Genomic DNA, 20,312 nt, shown 5'->3' on the forward strand with positions numbered 1-20,312 from the left:
AGGTCCAGAGAGGTAATTCTTCCACTTTACTGTGCTCTGGTGAGACCTCACCTGGAGTATTGTGTGCAGGTCTGGAGCCCTCAATATAAGAAGGACATGGACCTGATGGAGAGGGTCCAGAGGAGGGCCACAAGGATGATCAGGGGGATGGAGCACCTCTGCTACGAGGACAGGCTGAGGGAGCTGGGGTTGTTCAGCCTGGAGAAGAGGAGGCTCCGGGGAGACCTAATAGCAGCCTTCCAGTACCTGAAGGGAGCCTACAGGAAGGCTGGGGAGAGCCTGTTTAGAAAGGCCTGCAGTGACAGGACGAGGGGCAATGGCTTCAAGCTGGAGGGGAACAGATTTAGACTGGAGATGAGGAGAGGGTTCTTCACTGTGAGGGTGGTGGAGCACTGGAACAGGTTGCCCAGGGAGGTGGTTGAGGCCCCATCCCTGGAGATATTCAAGGTGAGGCTCGACGAGGCCCTGGGCAACCTGGTCTAGTTGGGGGTGTCCCTGCTGACTGCGGGGGGGTCGGACTGGATGACCCTTGGAGGTCCCTTCCAGCCTGGACAACTCTATGACTCTATGACAGGGTGTCCCTGTTGCTAGCGGCCCCTCTGCCCTCCTTCCCGAGTCACTGCTGCTCTGTGCAGCCCCCCAGCACCTGGAGGAGGACACCTTGCCTCTGTGCTCTACATCAGCTGGTTTTGGAACTGTAAGGCAAGGGCTGACCCCTCTCCGCCTGCTCTTGGCTCGCTGGCTGCACTCTCCTCTGGGTTTTGGCTCTCTGGTGATGAGCTACCAGCATAAAGGTGCGATTGCTGGGGGACAATGGCAGGTCCCCCTCAGGCTGGTAGGTAAAGTCACTGAGCTTGCTTCTGGCCCACAGGCTGCAATGGTGGAGTTGGCCACTGGGCACCTATTTGCAATGCCTGGCTGCCAAGCACGACCCCATTTGCAAGCAGATGCTGAAAGTTGCCTGTGGATGCACTTACCGGCTCTCCTCTCGGCCCGCGGTCACCTGGTGAGCCCGAGGGGCCTCTTTCTCCATTGCTGCCCTGCAAGGAGATGTTTGGAACACAAAATCGGTACCTGCTCCCAGCAGGAACAAAGCCCTCCCTCATTGCCCACCTCTGAGCGGGCTCACCCCAAGCCCTCCTCCTCCTCTGCAGGATACCAGCCCCTGCCCATGCCCGGCCAGCACAGTGCCCAACATCAGTGCCCTCAATTACCCGTTCTCCAGGAGGACCATCTGCGCCCAGAGCGCCCTGCAGAGAAACAACAGGGGTGGTCAGGCAGTGGGGATGGTGGGCAAGCATTCATGAGGGGCATCACAGGCATGGACAGAGGACTTACTTCATCACCCGTCTCTCCTGTTGGTCCGGGCTCACCCCGGTTTCCAGGTACGCCCTGTGTGAAAAAGCCAGCAAATGAGAAAAGTCAGCAGGTTTTGGAGCAAAGACTTGCGTGCTTGCAGAGCGTTGGGCAAGCTCTGCTTCAAAGCCAAGGCTGAAGCAGAACCTTTCCTTCTCACGGGAAAAGCAGAACTTTTCCCTGTCACAGAAGGCAGAAGATGCTCATGCAGAGGTGTTTCGCTCACCTTTTCTCCAGGGCTGCCGGGAATCCCCTGTCGGCCAGGTTTTCCATCATCCCCAGGCTCCCCCTTCACAAAGACACAAGGCACTGTCAAGACTGCATCCAGTGCCCAGTGGTGGACTTTGGCTCCCGCAGCACAGAATCTGTCAGGAGCCCCAGTGCACCCCAAACCCCTTTCTGGGCTGTGGTCCTTTCCCTCTCACAGAAGGCAGAAGATGCTCATGCAGAGGTGTTTCGCTCACCTTTTCTCCAGGGCTGCCGGGAATCCCCTGTCGGCCAGGTTTTCCATCATCCCCAGGCTCCCCCTTCACAAAGACACAAGGCACTGTCAAGACTGCATCCAGTGCCCAGTGGTGGACTTTGGCTCCCGCAGCACAGAATCTGTCAGGAGCCCCAGTGCACCCCAAACCCCTTTCTGGGCTGTGGTGTCTCCCCAGGGAGGTCCCCATCCCCAGCAGATCCCTCCCTCCCAGTGCAAGTCATCTTTTCACAGCAGCTCCCCAATATCTCAGGGACATTTGTGCCAGGCTTGTGGGCACCTGCTAACCTTGGGCACACTGGGAGTCACACCAGCCAGATCTTACTGTGGGTGATGGGCAGCATCCTTTAGCGTAGGCTTGCCCCCGAGCAGTGCAAGGAAGCCAGCAATGGGCTGATCACCACCCTCTCCCTCTTGCAATAAAGGGGTCTCAGCATCCCTCCTTCCACTGGGCAGAGTGGCTCACCTTTCCTCCCTTGGGTCCGTAAGCACCTGGATCTCCCTTTGGTCCAGGTGGGCCTTGAGCTCCCTGTTGAAAATAAAGGCAGCATCACTGAAAAATCAAGGCAGTATCACTGTCAGCAGGAAACTGGGCTGGACTGAGCATCCTAGCAGCCTGGCCTGCAGCTCTCCAGTGGAAGGGACAGGAGGGACATGTACTCAGGAGCAAAGCAGGGACGGCACGGTGCTCTTGCACCATGGAGCCATGCAAACAATGCTGCAGCCGTGATGCTGAAACATTGCAAAACAGAGGAAAACAGCAGAAAAGATGGTTGTTGGGCTGCTGTGGCTGGACTGCAGTGATGCTGGTGCCACCACAGATGTGTCATCCTGGGAGCACAGAAATAAGTAGAGAAACCGGAGAAATGCAATGTCAGAATAGTGTTTTTCCAGAGCCCTTCAAAATCTCCAACGTTTTCTGGGTGGTTGGTCACAGCAGGCTGAAAGTGGCTAATCCTGGGCTTGCTTATCAGACGATGAGCTCTTTTTTTGCTGAGTTCTCTGTGCTGAACAGCCTCCGGCCAAACGCTCCCTCAGTGTGCAGCTTCCCAGGCAGCCCCATGCAATGGGGGACAACTTCCAGGCACGGACAAGGCAGACTGCCCTGGGGGTACCCCCAAGGTACCATGCCCGGAATGAGCATCGCATGGCTACAGACCTATTTCCAAGTGCAGCAACTCCCTCCCACAGCTCCCCTTCTTGTGGACCTCCCCATCTCCACGCGCTGCCATGGCAGAACTGCTGCACTAGTGCCTTCACATGCACCCACACAGGACGTACGTCGAATCCAGGTGAGCCTTTGCAGCCAGGTAAACCAGGGTATCCAGCTTCACCCTGTCAGACAGACAAAGCAGGAGTCTCCATGAGTGGTGCCCGTGGGGAAGACCCCATCCATCATCCCAGAGCCCTGAAAGGAACGTTCTAGCCCTGTCCCTTGGCCTGCAGGTGGACAGCCCTGCAGGGGGGAGCCCCGCTGTGCCATGTGGGACACTGGCTTTGTTCCCGGACCCCACAACGTTTTTGGAGGGGGGGAATGTCACGTTCCTCATGCTAAGCAAAGTGCCCCGGAGCAGAGATTTACCTTCATGCCATCAATGCCATCAATTCCACGTCTGCCCTTCTCCCCCTGAAACAGAGAGTAGGCACCATGAATAAGTGACTCCCAAAGACCCTTCTCCCCCAGGCATCTGCCGGAAAGAATAAACGGTGCAAAAGTAGAGGCTGACCTTGGCTCCTTTGGCTCCTCTTGAGCCCTGCAAAGGGAAGGAGAGAGATGTTAGGCCCACACGCAGAGCAGATCCATCCCCCCACCGTGCTGTGGTCCCCATGCCAGCTGAGTCCAAGGATGCAAGCATTCAGCATGTCCCTGCACACTGCCAGTCTCTCCCGTTCTGCCTGGCTTGACCCACTGCGTGGTCCTTGTCTGATCCCCAAGGCTTTGTCAGCTGCAAACTGTCTGATCCTGTCGGATCCTCATTCCTGGCACGGGCAGTGCCAGCAGGAGGGATGCTGCAGGTAACCAGGCCGGAGGACACAGAGATCTCCCTCCAACATCCTTGCTGTCCTCACCTTTTCTCCTCGACTTCCTTTGTCACCCTAGAGAAGAAAGGAGAGAAGAAAACAGGAGAGTGAAAACTCTCACAGCACAAAGCCTGTGGTCCATCTAGGAACCATGTCTGTGACCCTAGAGTCCCACGTACCTTCATTCCTTGGTAGCCAACAGGTCCCATGTCCCCTGGTCTGCCCTAGAGGGCAGAAACACAGTGTTACAGAGGCACATACAGTGACCACCATCACCATGGGGCAGTTTCCCCAGGCTCTTGATATGGGGCTCAGGCCCCAGCTGCCATATCCTCCTGCAGGAGGCTCTCCCAGAACTCTGCTCCTCATTTGACTGGTCTGGGAGCACGGGATCATTGTGGAGAGCAAAGGGGCCCTGCCCTCACCTCCACCATCTTCAGCCCTTCCTGGGGGTGAGGGAAACTGGGCACTTGGGGACATCATTCAGGATGAAAAGAAAGGGCAGAAAACCCTTGGGAAGGAAAAAAAGCATGGCATGGAGTTTCCAAATTGTGAATGCACAAGATGAGTAACTGCACACTCATATGTGTGGGAGAAATGCACCTCCCCAAAATAAGTGTACCTAGTAAAAAAAAGGGAGGAGGAGGAAAATAGTTTCCTCATACTATTAGCTTATTATTTACCAAAGGTTTCCCTCTAACACTGCTCTGCTTGTCGTGTCAGAGGACACAGGAGAGAGCCCAGAGTCCACCCCTGGGCTGGCATACATGAGTCAGAGATGTGTCCTCCAGGAGGAATGGCTATTTTGGGTAAGGAACAAGGAAGCCTTGTAGCAACAGAGGTGGGGGCCACCCCACTGCTCACCAGGCGCCCCTGTTTGGCAGGAGGGACAGCTGTCCATGATCACACTGACTACTCCATGGAAACACGGTGATGCAGGAGCAAGGGCTGGTGAGGATGCACATGAGAAGTCTGGCCAGAGTGGGACGCACAAGAGTCTGGCTAAAAAAATAGTCCCTGCACAGCATTACCAGGGCTGGTCCTTTACTTACTGGGTCTCCAGCTTCTCCTTTCTGTCCAGGAAGACCTGGCTTGCCTCTTTCTCCCTGGAATACAAGACAGAAATAAAATTGACTCATTATCCCCAGGAACAGAATGATGACCTATTGAAAGGAGAGCAGGGAGAATGGTAGCAGCAATGCTCCGTGGACGTGGGGAGCAGATGATGGCAGCTGCATGGGAGTCTGCATCCACCTCTCCATGGGGCAGTGGTGGGTGCTGGGGACCCATGCCCCACTGGTCTCTGAGCATCCCCATGAGCCCATCCAACCACCCTAGTCCCACCGCATGGCCACAGTTGGTCCCTTACCTCATGGCCTGGGTCACCAGGAGGTCCAAGAAGGCCTCGGGGAGGCTGTGGGAGAGAGGTATGGGTTAGACCAGCCACCGAGGCACAGCCTGAGGCCATGGGGATGTGAGGGAAGGGCACAGGAGTTCTCAAAAGACCGACTCACCTGGCACTCAAAGGAGCAGCACTGCCCAGAGAGAAGGAGAAAACATCATTAGAGGCAGCAGGCAGCACCAGGACCAGGATGCACCCTGTTTGAGGGGAGCTCTCCAGGCTGGCAGGAGCCAAGCAGGGGGTCCCTACATGACAGGACCGTGCCCCCACTTGGCTATGGGTGGCCTGCAGAGGATGGGCTCAGGCACAGAATCAGGGGGGAGCAGGACTCTGGGGGACACTCACCGATTGCTCCGTGTTTGCTTTCTGCAAGACAAGAAAGAAAAAAGAGAGGGATTGAGAGGGATAGGTGAGCCCAGGGTGTGAGGGCAGGCTGGGAGGGGGGACAGGTGGCACTCACAATCATGTCGATGATGGTGTTGATGGTATTCTCCACGTCCAGCTCCCGGGTTGGCTTCAGGCTGGTGGCAGTGAAGTTGCGGCGGTAGGCATGATCCGTGGCAATGATGTTGAGCCGCTGGTCCTATGGTTGGGGGGTTAGGAGGGCAGAATGAGGCCTGTGGGCACCCATGCAGGGCCCATTCCCAGAGGCCAACCTGGGGACCCACATCCTCCCTCCAGAGAGGGGGTCTGATGGGCACTCAGAGCCTCCTTCACTGTGCTGGGAGTCCTGTGTGACCACTACAGGGAGCATCTCCACCATGTGGTGCCTACCAGATGGTTGGGGGAAATGGCGACAGAGAACACTTTGATCCCTAAATGTTTGGCTTCATTGGCAGCATCGTCCAGGCCTCCACAGGGCTCCTTATACCCTTCCAAGGGGTGTCCATCTGTCACCACGATCAGGTATTTATTCTCCTTGTGATGGGAGCCACTGCAAGGGTTTAATCACAGGGTTTAACACTGCAAGGATTTAACAGATCTAGCAGGAGAGGGGGACGCTCACCCTAAGCAATGCCCCAGGCTATGCTCAGGGCATGCCTCACCTCAGCAAAGTCAGAGCAGCAGCAATCTGCCACCCCTGTCCCTACTTCATGCCTAGGTGACCTCCTTTCCCACCCACGGGACAGCTCTGCATGATGCACAGGATGCCCTAACCCAGAAGCTCCCCATCTCCACCCACCACGGCCATACCACCAGCATTGCCCTCTCTGCCCACCCCAGCCCCGTTGCTTTACCCGATGAGCAGCTCCTCAATGCCCCGCTTGATGGCACAGTCAGTGTAGGTGCCCTTCCCGATGTAGTTCACGGCTGAGACACGGTTCTTCAGCTCATTCCGGCCGCTGGGCATGGAGGTGAGGCTCTGGATGAGCACAACTTCATCGCTGTAGTGCAGGGCCCCAGCGTTCCACACCAGGTTGCGGTCGCAGCGGTAGTACCTGCGCAGACACACCAGGACACGTCCCTTTAGCACAGCTCCTGCGTCCCTTGCACTGGCCGCCACGGAAAATGCAAACCCTTGGCCAAACATCGTGGGGCTTTGTAAGGGTTTGCTGTTTTCTCGCAGGTCTGGGACATGCTTCACATGCAAAGCCCAGCCATGGGAGCAGGACAGTTTGTCCAGCAGGTGGAATGGCAAAGGAGTGCAGCTGGTGGGCATCCACAAGGGTCAGACAGTTTGGCAGAGAGGCTTTCTGAAGAAGAAAACTACCAGGCTGTAGTGTCTAGACCTGATCAGGAGGTGATGCTGAGTCAGACAACCAGGTTTGTGTGTGTGTAAGGCAGGTAACCACCAGAACATCCCACGCAGGACTGCAATGAGTTTTCCACTGCCTGCTGTGTTAAAGCTAGAGGGATGGCTCCCTCTGAAGAACGCTCTGACTTGGAGATGGATGAGTGTGTGTTTTGAAGCCCTGTCCTATGCACTGACACAGACTGGACCTGTGACTCCCTGGGACAGAGGAATCACAACTACCTGTGCTTTGGCCAGTGCCCCCAAAAGGGTCTTTTCAGGATTCTGGGGCCAATCCTGGAGGTTGCACAGCTTCCTCGCTTCCCCAAGCTCACCTTCTCTCTGCCCAGCAGGACACTTCCCAAAGCCACCTGGATATTGCCCGCTGCTGTCACCTCCACCCCACTGCTGCCAGTTGCCTCACCATCGCCTGTGCTGGCCACACCATGCACACTCTGGGTGCCTGGTGGCATGGGGTAAATGGTGGTGGCCTGCAGAGCCAGAGCAGGGAGAGAGCAGCAGAGTGGGCACAAGGGTGTTTGGGGTGGGCTCAGGAGGTCCATCTGTCTGTCTTCATGCAGCAGGGACTCTGGACAAAGCCCAGAGCCTTGCTTAGGAGAGAGTCATGCTGCGTTGATGGAGGCCTGGCAGGTTGATCCCAAGCACGAGGTTTCTGGTCACTCAGTGCCTTGTAAGGTAGCTCTCCTGCCTGGGCGATGGGCAGGTGAGCTTCTAGCCCCCTCCCACCTCTTATGATGTGGGGCAGCTTGTGCAGCACTGCGACATCCCCACAATGACCCTCTTGGACACCAGCACACATCTCCTGCTGCCCTGAGGGGCTCAGCAAGACCCACATGCCTCCAGGACTTGTGGTGCTCCCGTGCATCCTTGGATCTCCTGGCCTTTGCCTGCAGCCCTCCCCAGCATCATCCCCCTCCAGGATCTCAGAGCTTTGGTGCTCCTGGGCATCCCTGGGTGACCTCACCCTGGGAAAGCCAGGGTGAGACCTGGGTTAGTAGCTGCAAGCATGAGTGAGGAAGAGGCAGATAAAGGCCTGAGCTCTGGGTAGATAAGGGGCACCCAAAGCTGGGTTCAATGCTGCACCTTGCCCCGGAACGTGCCAGTTGCAAGGGAGGGTTTGCTCTGCAGGGTGCCCACGAGTGCTGGGTTTAACATCAGAGGTGCCCTGCTGCAACCAAGCACCTGGGTTGTTCTGGGCCCCAGGAGCTGGTGGCATGGGGATCAACATCGCTTTGGCACTACAGAATAACCACCGGGTCAGCCGGAGGTGGTGGGGCTGGGGTGTTGCGTTGGCCACCCCAGGAAGCCCTTGCTTTCCTGGGGGGGGGGGGGCACAGGCAGCCCTGTAACCAAAAGAGTGAAAACAGGGCGGCCACAGACCATGCGAGAGACGAGATTCTTCCACCCGTTCCCCGGCATCCCTGCTTTGTTTCTCTCTGTCCACAGAGGGACACGCAAGGGGGTCTCAACATCCCACCCAGCACCAGGACCCGTCCCTAAAGCTGCCTGGACAGAATCCCGGGAGATGTACCTGTTTGTCAGCTTATCAATGAACTGGTTGGTGAAATCTTTCACTTGGGTAACCAGGTCCCCAAAGGGCTTCACCCTCAGGGCGACGCTCTCTGAGGTGTCCAGGACAAAGAACAGGTCCACGGGGCAGTCTGGGGAGAAAGGGAGAGGCAGGAGTGGGGAGGCAGCCCCATGGCATCTCCCCGCGCCGCCCACGTGCCCCTCTGCAGCCCAGCTCCCCTCCGAGCAGCCCCCCGGGACCCGCGTCCACATCCTCCCCCACAAGCACAGATGCCCGAGTGAGGTTGCCCATTTCTGGTTTGGCATCAAGGGTAAGCACGTATTCAGAAAACATCAGTTTGTGGCATTTAACAGCTTCCTATGCTTTTTTTTTTTCCATTTACCATCTTTGCAAGACCGATACTATTTTATATAATACAAAAAAATAACATGCAGCTGCAGCAACCACTTAAAAAAAATAAATAAAAAAAGACATGATAGCAATTAACACAATGAAAAATCCCTTATTTTCGTACACATCCTGGCACAAATATCATTGCGGAGGAGAGCAGGGGCACCTTAACAGCCAGTGCCAAACCAGAATCTTTCAGAAAGCTAAAGTGATATCAGCTGTTACCCTCCCCCCGCCCCGCGCTGCATCCTACTGCTGCTGGTAACATCTGACAAAACAGATCCAAGAAGAAAAAGTCCCAAAAAAGCATTAAAAGTGGGTAAATCTTGCGGATCCTCTCTAACCCTACATCGCTCTCCTCAGCAAACACAACTCTTTCCCCAAAACGTCCCGACAAAGCTGTGGCAGTGGAGGCAGCAGAAACGTCCACCCGGGAGGGAAACAGCAGCCAGACTCCTCTGCTGATCCCGGGGAAGAAAAACATTCTGGGGAGCAGCCTGGGCTTACCTTCTGCATTTGCCACCCGGGTGGTGATTTCTGGGCGCTGAGCCCACGAGGTCCCCCCCAGGAAGACGGCTGGGAGCAGCAAAGTGAGTGGAAAGCCTCGCAACCTCATGGTGCTCGGTTCAGATCACCATCGAGCTGGATCCAAGATAAAAGCAGGGAAGGAGAACCCAGCAGCTGAGAGAGAGAGAGACCGCAGTCCACAGGCAGGAGTCGCTGAAGATGTTTTTTTTTGCCGCTTTCCCCCTCGTTTCCGTGGCAGGAAGAGCAGGCAGGAGGGTGAGGGTGAGGAGGAGACTTCTCCAGCCCGAGGATGGAGGGAGGGATCAGGGGCTGTCAGCTGTGAGTCACAGACGAATGAGGCATTTCTCCTTACCCCTTTTCTGTACCTGTGGTGGCACCCTGGCCACTAGAGCCTGGGATCTCCACAAGCCTCACGCAGGACACCCGGGGTGGTCAGTGCCCAGGATCAGTGTACCCCTTGGGGGACAGCCTGCTCTGTGGAGTGGGGGGCTCTGGGCACCTGCCAGGCTGCTTCGTCCTGGTTCCTGGGCCAAGAAAGCTGAGGGGGATGGGGGCAAGCATTCCTATCACATCCTGCTAACCAGGGGAGTCCCCACCACAAGGCAGAGCCAGAGCTGTCCCATGAGCCACCCAGGGATGAGGGCACCATGGAGGCACCACATTTTTGGAGAAGGAGCTTCTTCCCTGACTTTCAGGGCTTTCTACCTCAACCCAGAAACCTGAGGGCCAAGCTGAGAAAAACCCCACAGGGAGCCTCACAGACCAGGAACGGCCCCTCTGGGCCATGCTCGGGGTAGGGAGTGGGGATGGGGTAAAAGCTGTCAAGCCCAGGAGGTAGAAACAGGAGCCCAAACCCTTAGGTGTGACTGGAGATGACCATCTTCCCATCCTGGAGGATGGCAGGAGAGCCTGAGGACCTGCAGCAGTGTGGAGCTGCAGGACAGTAAGGCACGCAAAGCTTTTGTAGACCATCTGCTCTCCATGGCCAGCACTGGAGACTAGTCCCACGCTGCTCAACTCAGACCCAGGTGCAGGTGCTGCCAAGCCCCTCATCACAGCAGGAGCATTATTTGCTGTCGGGGACAGAGGGGAAATGCTTGAAGCAGCCGTAGCCTGCTCCGATGACTATTGGGGGGAAATGAAGGCTGTCATTAAATAGCAAATTGATAGGTTGTCCAGGCCAAGGAGTCACCTTGCCTTTGAAAGCTGAAGTGAAACCCAGGGAAAGGCTCGATCTGGACCAGTGGGAGTGTACAGGACCAGGACAGCACAGGACCAGAACAGCTCCAAGGGACAAAGAGTCGACGGCACGAACCCAACCAGTGCAAAGGGCTCATGCACAAGTTGGTTGCCCGAAGGCAGCAGGAGATCTGCCACACTGCTCCGTGGGGCTACGCAGGATGGGCTGCCACCTCCATCACCCTGCCTTCCACACACCACTTCTCTGGCAGCATTTTTGTGTGAATGAGCAGGAGAAAGCATTGTAGGCTTGGCTGCAGTAAGTTCTCTCAAGTTGAGGCCACTAAAACCAAAGCTGTAGCTCCACTGATTGTAGATGCATCAGTGGGGGAGCCTGTCCACACTATTGAGGCAGATGCATCAAATAATGACTCTTTGGATAAACAACATCCAAAGTCAGTGGCAAAACCCCACAGACCGTGCTGAGTTGAAGCCTTGTAAGCACAACAGCACAACAGAACACTGTTTTTCATGCCAACAGAAATGTAGGTGTGGAAGCTGATGTTAAAACAAAGGAATGAGGAGAAGCTGGTGGTCTCAAGGAGGGGCAAGGCTGTAGCTGGGCATCCCTGCACCCTGTCCCCTCAACTCCTCCAGGACTTTGGGGGCCACTGAGGGACAGCCAGACCAGCAGGGCTCCTTCTTGGAGGGAGGCTGGGCAGCGCTGGGGGGTGACACCAAAATGTGGAACAGAACTCTCTGTTGTGTTGGGAGTGGAAAGAGTCACTCCAGTCCCAGAAGAGCCAGGTGTTCGGTTTGTTGTGCTGTAGAAAGCATTTTTTTTTTCCCTCTGCTGAAAAACTTTAGTATCAGCGTGAACCTGTCTGGTGTAAATAACCACCCAGGCATGGAGATGGGTGGGCTTTGTAGGGCTGTGCTGGTGACACCAGGAGATGAGGATACTGAAAGGCAAATTTTCAAGGCATCTTAAGCTTACTGACGGTGCTCTCCAAGAGAGTAAGCGTGTCCAGGGACAAATTCTGCTGCATGACAGTTCACGGGGGTCAGACGTCAGACCTGATTTAGCTCTCCAGCACACCTCCTCAGGGCTCCCACGAGGGATCTTACCTGGGATTTTGCAAACCAGCCAGACGGTCCCAGGAAGGAGGGTGCTGGGAAGGGACCCGTCTTGGTGAATCAGTTGGCAGAGGCATCCTGTGAATCTGCACAGCAGAGACCATTTCTTCTTTGCTTTATCTCTTCCTCTCTCCCCTTCCCTCCCATGCAACTACAGCAAAGCAGCAGAAGAGCTGATATTCCCCCTCCTTACAGGAAGGGAAAAGCACATCCGTCTTGGGAACAGCCCAGCCACTCCACAGAGCCTTGCAAGTTGGAGGCCACGCCAGCAAAGACATAATGATAATGGTATGGCTTGTATAAGGCGTCTGCTGACTGTATATGGCTTTGCAGAGCTGCAGGCTGTCAGACCCCACGCACCCTGGCACAGGGAGCTGGCAGGGCAGGACTCCCCCCACCCTGATGGGACTCCTAGCCCAGCACCCCGTCACCAGCCCCAGGGGCTGTCATCAGGTGTGATGTCCCAGGCGCATCCTCACTGCCGTCTGACCTGACCATGGCCTTGGATCCATATCCAGCTTAAAAAGCATTTTAAAGCATTGCCTTTTCCAGGTCTGTGGTGATAAACCAGGGCCAGAAGCCAGCAGTGTCCCCGGGGCATCGAATGGCTATTTCCTTGGAAAAGTATGGACTAGTTTTGCAAAAATCCAGCTGATAGCTCAGCAGCAGTTTGCAGGCTGACCCCAGAGCTGTTGCAATCATTCAGCCTAGCTGCATGCCATCATGTCCCAAAACCTAGGGGGACGTGCTTGTGAAGGATGTTCCCTTTCCCATCTTCAGATGAGGCCAGGGAAACTGAGGTGTAGGGCTCTGCCACACCACGTGGTTGGCCACGCCAGCAAAGACATAATGATAATGGTATGGCTTGTATAAGGCATCTGCTGACTGTATATGGCTTTGCAGAGCTGCAGGCTGTCAGACCCCACGCACCCTGGCACAAGGAGCTGGCAGGGCAGGACTCCCCCCATCCTGATGGGACTCCTAGCCCAGCACCCCGTCACCAGCCCCAGGGGCTGTCATCAGGTGTGATGTCCCAGGCGCATCCTCACTGCCGTCTGACCTGACCATGGCCTTGGATCCATATCCAGCTTAAAAAGCATTTTAAAGCATTGCCTTTTCCAGGTCTGTGGTGATAAACCAGGGCCAGAAGCCAGCAGTGTCCCCGGGGCATCGAATGGCTATTTCCTTGGAAAAGTATGGACTAGTTTTGCAAAAATCCAGCTGATAGCTCAGCAGCAGTTTGCAGGCTGACCCCAGAGCTGTTGCAATCATTCAGCCTAGCTGCATGCCATCATGTCCCAAAACCTAGGGGGACGTGCTTGTGAAGGATGTTCCCTTTCCCATCTTCAGATGAGGCCAGGGAAACTGAGGTGTAGGGCTCTGCCACACCACGTCCTCCTGGAGTGGGGAACCCCTCCCGTGTGGAGGCAGCACCCCTAAAGAGAGCCATGCCTGCATGCCCCAGGGGATGAGCGTTCCCCATTCCAAGTCCCAGCCCACAGCACTGCCTTGCACAGCAAGCAATAAACTTTTAGTCCAATTCCAGACCAAACTAGGGTGCAGGAAAAAAAAAAAAACCTGCACTTGGGACAGAATTTTTGCTTTTTCTCCTCCCACAGACTGAGAAAAGAATGAGTTTGCTCTTAACTCTTTCATGCAACCTTTCTTTCCCTTCCCTTTAATCAAGTCCACTTAGAAATGGAAAATGCTTCTTCCATAGAAAATAAGGAAATGAGTGGAAATGAATTCCCCTGGGCAAAACCAGGATTGAACCCGCCAGCCCACTCATAACCAAAGTGTGCTTTGGAAAGGAGGGAAGGACCGAGTGCCAAGTTTTGAGCTCCATCTTCTGCACCTGGGGCTACTTTATCCTCTCACACAATCCTGCAAGATGCCATAATTAACCAGCACTGAAATTTCCCTGGTTGCAAGCAGGTGAAGCACACCAGCATCCTGCCAGCTAGCTGCATCATCTTTCCCCCTGCTCCTGGGGACATGAGCACCCAAGACTTGCTAAGTGTTTGGGGTGGTGAAGGCATTTGCTAGGCGAGGTTTCCATGTGCTCTGGTTAACACAGGCTGCACCTCCCCAGGCTGGCTGTAGGATCTCGGTCCCCAAAGTGCCTGACCCAGCTTGCCCACGGCTCACCTGCATCCCCAGTGGCCACCCCATTCTCCATGCTCAGACCTTCACAAAGGGAGCAGCTGTGGTCTAAGCCGAGTGCTGTGCCATCCACAAACCCCACTGAAAAACGTGGCCTATGGTGTTTCTGCACATGATCGTTCAGCTTCCTGCAGCAAATCTCTGCAGGAGGAGGCAGTGGAGAAAGCCCCTCTGAGCAGTAAAGCGTCACCTCTCCCAGCAGAGGTGGGTGGCACATTTCAAGCATCCTACCACAGGCACAGAGCAGGCTCAGCAGCACCAGAAGAGGTCTCACTCTCATCCACCCACCTGCAAAGAGATGCAGTGGAAGGAAGATCCAGCCCATGCCATTCTGCATCTTCCAAATCCCTTCACATCCCTACTCCAAGTGACCTTGGCACCTTTCCTTTGCCTGGCGCCCATAAAGACCCTGCAAGAGGCAGGACAGCCAGGACATGGAGCTCATCCTTCTCTTGAATCGCTGACTCATCTGACCTGGTGTGAACCTCTCTGCCGTGAAGCTTGCCAGCTGGGCTTTGCTCCTACCAGTTTGAGCTTGCCTGGGGCGGAGGACCTTTCCCTCCCTTCCAGCACATTTTAGGGACGCGCTCTTCCCTTCCCATCAAAGCCTCACGAAGCCACTCCATGGGGCCAACCACCAGTCCCAGGGCCAGTCCAGTGCCCATGGGGGTAGGAGTTTCCCCCCTCTGCCCTCCCCTTCAGCAGACCCCTTGCGTGCTGGCACAGCCAGGACGTGGCGCAGCTCCACCAGCAAAGCCACAGCCCCACGCTCAGGCCAGCGCGGGGTGGGTTAATATTTTCCCCGTTACCTCACGCTGGCCTCTGCTCCTATGGAAAAAACAAACCATCTGGTAATAATATTTCCCTAATAGCTGTCTGGTTCTGTGGGAAAGCTTGGCTCAGCTTCTTAGGAAAGAAGAACAAGCCGAGTGAGAGGGGAGGTTGTGGATGCAGCTTGGGAGCTGGAGGAGAGGAGATAACACTTTCCAACTCCTTTTTCTGACCCCCTCCCAGCTCCTACGGGGGTGCTTTCCTCTTGGGGGTGCCACAGGATGCTGGGATGTCATATGCTCGGGATACTCCTCAACATGGGGGCTTGAAGGTGAACAAACCAAAGCTCACTTTCAAGGCCCTTTTTTTTCCTTTCCTGTAGGGAAAACATGCACTTTTCACTCAGAAAAGAGAAACATCCCAAAGCTCAACAACACCTGTAGTGTCCTCCTGTTCTTGGAGAAAACAAAACAGTGAGGGGGTGGTCTGGTTTTTTGACAAATCTGGAGAAGAAACGATGGGAGGGGTTGATGCTTGAGGGTCGTTGCTCACTAGCTCCGGGCTGAGCCCTTGGTGGGCAGCTGTGCTTGCCCCAGCCAGCCCGTGTGGTGTCAGCAGCACCCCAGGACATGCCACCCCAGTCCTTGGGGACACTGCTGCCAGGGCAGGGGACAGAGCACCCACCTCTCTCACACAGCCTCTCTCGAAGCACATCCATCAGACACAGCATGAAAACTGGGTGGAAAAACACTCGCTAAGCCCTCTGGCAGTTGGGCCGAGGATATTTTCTGTTTCTCTGCCATAAAATGTGTCGCTTGGGCAGTTCCCAGGGAACAGAGCATGCTTGCTGGGCTGGGCACATCTTTCTGGGGAAGGGAGGCACTGGGTGCTCAAGGAACAGCCCAGTAGCAGCTGCCAGACACAGCCCTGGCTCCAGCTGGGGGGACTGGAAGTGCTCCTCCCAGCCTGCCACCACTCCTGCCCAGCCCCACACCATGGGGTGGCACGGTGGTCCCCCTGCCCTGTGGTTTGCAGAAGCCAAGCCAGCCCACATCACCAAACTGCAAAGAGATGAGCTACCCAGGCAGAAAACCTGCTTTTCCCCTGCAGTGGGTTGCAGCGCCACTTCTAAGTCCCCTTCTCCACATCCGTGCTGATGCTTGGTAGCTCACTGGTGCACAACAGCAGCCAGGACTGGTCCCAGCAAACCCCAGGTGGAAGGGGTGGCACAAGGCTGGCGGCACTCCTTGTCTCCTGCTGAAACCACACAGCAAGACCCCTGATGCTCACGCAGTGCCAGGCTTCTCCTTTCATCCCTCACCTGTTTTCCACCAGCTTGTCTTGTCCTTCAGGCTGCAGTGGCGCTCAACTCTTCTCCCATGGAGCCAAAACACCATCCCTAATTGCCTTTCATTTCATTTCTGCCTGCTCTTGAGTGCTCTCCACTCCCCTAAACATGCTTTCATTTTCCTTCCATGTTTGCAGCAAGCCCCAAAGCCCTAGGAAGCACAGAGGTCTATCTTGTCGGATACTCTCCAAATAATGTCCCTCAGGTGGCTTCATGGCACAGTACAGAGCAGTGCAGAGCCAGCACAACCCCTTTCCATGCTTTTCAGAGGGATGATCCACCCCTACCCAGGAGCTTCCACATGTCTGGCAAACTCCCCGAGGCCCCTGTCAGCCCATGCCCAGACTGTTTCTGCTCCCAATTTTTTCAGTATGCACAGTTTGTACTCATTATTTTTGTCACTTCCGCAGCCATCACAGCTTCTGGGGTGGCTGTGCCCTTCGAGAGCAGTCCTGGGATGCAGCAAGGCTGTCAGCTGAGCTCTCTTTACACTGGAACCGGAGCCAGACCCAGCCTGCAGCTTTTTCCTGGAAGTATAAAACAAGTCAGCTACCCTTTACTGGCAAGGACACCTTCCCAGCCCACTCTGAAGAGTGCCAGGCATCCTTCTCAGATCTTTTGCAGACAACGAAGAGCAAATGTAAACCATCCATCCATTTTGCTGTCCTCAAGCCCATTTGCCCATCCCTTCTCTGCGCTTAGCCATAGCTGAAACTGCAGCAACAACGCTGAGCTGGAGGAGAAGAAGGGTGGACAGCTGTCCCCCTCCATCCTCCATCAATGAGGAGGAGCAGCAGAGCTCTTTGACTGGGGGACAGCCTTTGGTCCTGGGGACACCACCATGGAGGACTCCAGCACAACCCCTCTGCAAATGGGCACAAGCAGCCACTTTTTAAAAGATATCAGGCCACCAAGCAGGCGAGGGGGCTGGGACATAGAATCATAGAATCATCTAGGTTGGAAGAGACCCTTGGGATCATCGAGTCCAACCATCTCCCCTACTCTACAAAGTCCTCCCCTACACCATGTCCCTCAGCACTGCATCTAAACGTCCCTTAAACACAGCCAGGGATGGTGACTCCACCCCCTCCCTGGGCAGCCTGTTCCAATGCCCGACCACTCTTTCGGTGAAAAATTCCTTCCTAATGTTTCCTAATGACATGGGGCACACAAGGAGAGGCTGAGTTGCTCCATCCTGGAGCAGATGCAAAACCCAGAGAAGGTTACAGAGGAGATGGCAAACCAGAGTCCCCCAGCACAAGCTGCAGCAAGGGAAATCCCAGCAGGTCATAAAGATAACCATCTCTCCCTCACTGCTTTATTTTTTAGAGGAACAGCCAAAGGTAAACAGGCTGTTTCAAATCTCCAAACATCCCCTCGGGAGGAATCCACTGAGCTCTGTCTGCAGCAGCAGGCTGGGCGCAACGAGGAGTGTGGGGTGTCTGCATCCCTTAATGCCTTAACAGGGGCACAGATACTTTGAGTTTCAGCTGATGCATCTGGCAGAGGAAAAGCCAGTGCATGCAGGTGAAGGGGACCTGGCTGGTTAACACTCCTCTACATCCCACCTCTCCAGCCTGGGCAGAGATTCAAGCCCTTTAGGTGGGCACCAGTAGTTGGGGCTGAGCCCCAGGTGTTTGTACTCACAGCTCTATCAGCTTCTTCCCTGGGGCTGTTCCAGGCTCTCTCAACCTCTTGCAGTGTCTCCAATGACCATGCCAGGGTGTACGGCCACACAAGGTGCTCATGGACAGCCTGTGGCTTGCAGGGAAGTGGGAAAGGATTCCTGAGCCAGGCTGGCCCATGTTTCCTGGAGCATCATTCTCAGTTGGTGACAGCCTTGGGAGACCCTCTTGTGGAGACCCTTTCCACAGTGCCACTGCCCTGAGGAATGGCACAGGAGTGGGGCAGGGATTTTTCTCTAAGCTAAAGCACGTGACCAGCTGCTGGGGCAGAAGAAAGCCAGAAAACCTGGATTTTAGTGAAAAGTGAGTGCCAGGCATAGAGCTGCATGTTGCAGGTGGCTTCGTGGCTTCCCTGAGCCAGGCACTGATCCAGGATGGCTGCTGGGCACTGACAAACTACAGGAGCATGTACAGGAGCAAGCTACTACTGCATGAGTAGCAGTGTGCATCTTCACTCCTCGGCAAAGGTTGCCTTTGCTGTGTCACCTCATGCAAAATAAAGAGATTTGTGAAGAAGAGCAAGAGAAAAATGATTTTTTTCTAGGCAAATTCCCATTTCAGGCAAGATGCTTTTAAGGATGGCACCAGCACCTTAAAAGCACGCCTTAGAGGATTGCGCCAGCTGACTTTTTCCTGTGGAAACCCCCTGGCTTTCTGCAAGCTGGCAAGGGTGGCTTTTCCTGACAGTGGTGCTCTGGGATACGGATTCCAGGATGGGTTGAGAATGAGCATCTTTTTTTTGCCTGTGGGTCTCTAATGCTGACTGCGAGCTGATCAAGACCTCCCCAGAGGGTGGCACAGGCTGACACCTCTATACAGGACCAGCGCCATCAGCCATGGGGCTGGGCCCCCAGCGAAGGGGGTGCCAGGGATGGCACAGACAAGAGGAGGATGACTTCCCACTTGGAGGTTCTTGGGGCAAGCACCAGTGACCCCACAGATTTGGGGCTAGTGCTCTCTGGGGAGTGGGGGTGAAAAGCAGCCTCTGGCACAAACGCTTGGACTCAGTCAGCTGCAGAAACCCAGAGGGGCTGCCTGCCTGCCCACAGCCCCTTTGCAGGGCCAAACCAGAGCAGAGGTGACGTGCACTGCGGAAAATAAAACTCAAAATGGAGGAAAAGGTCAAAATAGGCATTTTTGCTGTTGTTTCCCCACAAGGGAGAGGTCTGGGCAGGCAATGCTGGCGTCTCCTGCTTGTCTGGCTTCATTTCAGCCCTGGGGATGGACCAGCTAGGGATGGAGATCCCCCCAGCTGCACCAGGGTGATAGGCAGAATGGAGGGGTTAACTGGAAGGTCCATTTCTGATCATCATGGGGTGTTAACCTGAACAGGCTGGAGAGTTGGGCAAAGAAGAACCCAATGAGGTTCAACAAGGGCAAGTGTAGGGTCCTGCACCTGGGGAGGAAGAACCCCAGACACCAATATAGGTTAGGGGTGGACCTGCTGGAAAGCAGTTCTGAGGAGGAGGATCTGGGGGTCCTGGTGGAGAGTAAACTCTCCATGAGCCAGCAATGTGCCCTTGTGGCCAAGAGACCAATGGGATCCTGGGCTGTGTAGGGAAGAGTGTGGCCAGGAGGTGGAGGGAGGTCATTCTCCTCCTCTGCTCTGCACTGGGGAGGCCACAACTGGAATCCTGCCTCCAGTGCTGGGCTCCCCAGTTCAAGAGAGACAGGGAACTGCTGGAGAGAGTCCAGCGAAGGGCAACAGAGAGGATGGAGGGATTGGAGCATCTCCCTGGTGAGGAAAGGCTGAGAGAGCTGGGACAGAGCCCTGGCAGAGGCTGCCCAGGGAGGGTGTGGAGTCCCCTTCTCTGGAGATCTTCAAGCCCCGCCTGGATGCTCCTGAGTGATGTGCTCTGGGCAACCCTGCTTTGGCAGGGGAGTTGGACTGGATGGTCTCTAGAAGGTCCCTTCCAACTCTGACAATTCTGTGATTCTGTGATATGCCCTGCTCAGGGCCAACTTTACCCAAGGGTGTGGACACAGGTGGGCATGGAGTGGCATTGCCAGGGCTGGTCGCGTGGCATTGCTTCTCAAGTGAAGGAATGAAACATCCTGGAGAAAACACATGTTCTGATGTGGCCCAAAATAGTGCTGGGTCTTTTCCAAGGTCCCGGGCTGGCACGTGGCAGCCTTGGGGGGCTAGCTTGAGAGCTGCCATTGTGTGAGCCTGGATGGGCAGCCTGTACCTTCTCCTCATTGCTGGTGGCCCCTGCTGTGGGCTGCTCCCATCCGGGGGCTGGCCAGTGACTCATGCTTCTATAAACACGTCTCCTCGTGGATAATGAATCCCAGCCGCCGCTGCCTTCGGGGAAAGCTCTGGATTTTCTTCGCAGTGCTCCCCGTGTCCCACTCCCCCTCCCCTCCTGGCAGCCCTGCTCCCACGTGGGATCATTTCCTGATGCAGAACAGAGCCAGGGCTCTGAGGCCCTTTTTCCAGCTGGTTGTGGTTTGCTTCACGGGGGCTTCGTGGGCTGAGTTTCCCCATTAACCCTTTTTGGGGTGACAGAGGTTTCTGCACTACTGTGCTGCCCCACTGCATCAACACCCCCCCCCCCCCCCCCCC

At 55.5% G+C, this 20,312-nt stretch overlaps 1 protein-coding gene across 2 annotated transcripts in view; it reads right to left on the minus strand.

Annotated features, from left to right (window-relative positions):
- COL6A1 (collagen, type VI, alpha 1) overlaps positions 1-9,750 on the minus strand; it is a 26,154-nt gene extending 16,404 nt beyond the window's left edge. Inside the window, exons 1-19 of one of the 2 annotated variants that reach the window (XM_014949229.1) lie at positions 9,443-9,750; positions 8,546-8,675; positions 6,500-6,700; positions 6,036-6,195; positions 5,722-5,844; positions 5,607-5,627; positions 5,374-5,394; positions 5,229-5,273; positions 4,912-4,965; positions 4,039-4,083; positions 3,908-3,934; positions 3,565-3,591; positions 3,420-3,464; positions 3,119-3,172; positions 2,304-2,366; positions 1,583-1,645; positions 1,339-1,392; positions 1,215-1,250; positions 978-1,040 (exon numbers count right to left, since the gene is read on the minus strand). In XM_014949229.1, the coding sequence (XP_014804715.1) occupies positions 978-1,040; positions 1,215-1,250; positions 1,339-1,392; positions 1,583-1,645; positions 2,304-2,366; positions 3,119-3,172; positions 3,420-3,464; positions 3,565-3,591; positions 3,908-3,934; positions 4,039-4,083; positions 4,912-4,965; positions 5,229-5,273; positions 5,374-5,394; positions 5,607-5,627; positions 5,722-5,844; positions 6,036-6,195; positions 6,500-6,700; positions 8,546-8,675; positions 9,443-9,551 (1,341 nt within the window). In that variant the 5' untranslated portion in view covers positions 9,552-9,750. Of the gene's footprint in view, positions 1-977; positions 1,041-1,214; positions 1,251-1,338; positions 1,393-1,582; positions 1,646-1,820; positions 1,884-2,303; positions 2,367-3,118; positions 3,173-3,419; positions 3,465-3,564; positions 3,592-3,907; positions 3,935-4,038; positions 4,084-4,911; positions 4,966-5,228; positions 5,274-5,373; positions 5,395-5,606; positions 5,628-5,721; positions 5,845-6,035; positions 6,196-6,499; positions 6,701-8,545; positions 8,676-9,442 lie in introns of both variants that reach the window. The other variant, XM_014949228.1, reaches the window with a different exon arrangement.
- Between the last annotated feature and the right edge of the window lie 10,562 nt (positions 9,751-20,312).

The sequence above is a fragment of the Calidris pugnax genome, unplaced genomic scaffold (assembly GCF_001431845.1).
Source record: "Calidris pugnax isolate Ruff unplaced genomic scaffold, ASM143184v1 scaffold75, whole genome shotgun sequence".
NCBI classification, from domain to species: domain Eukaryota; kingdom Metazoa; phylum Chordata; class Aves; order Charadriiformes; family Scolopacidae; genus Calidris; species Calidris pugnax.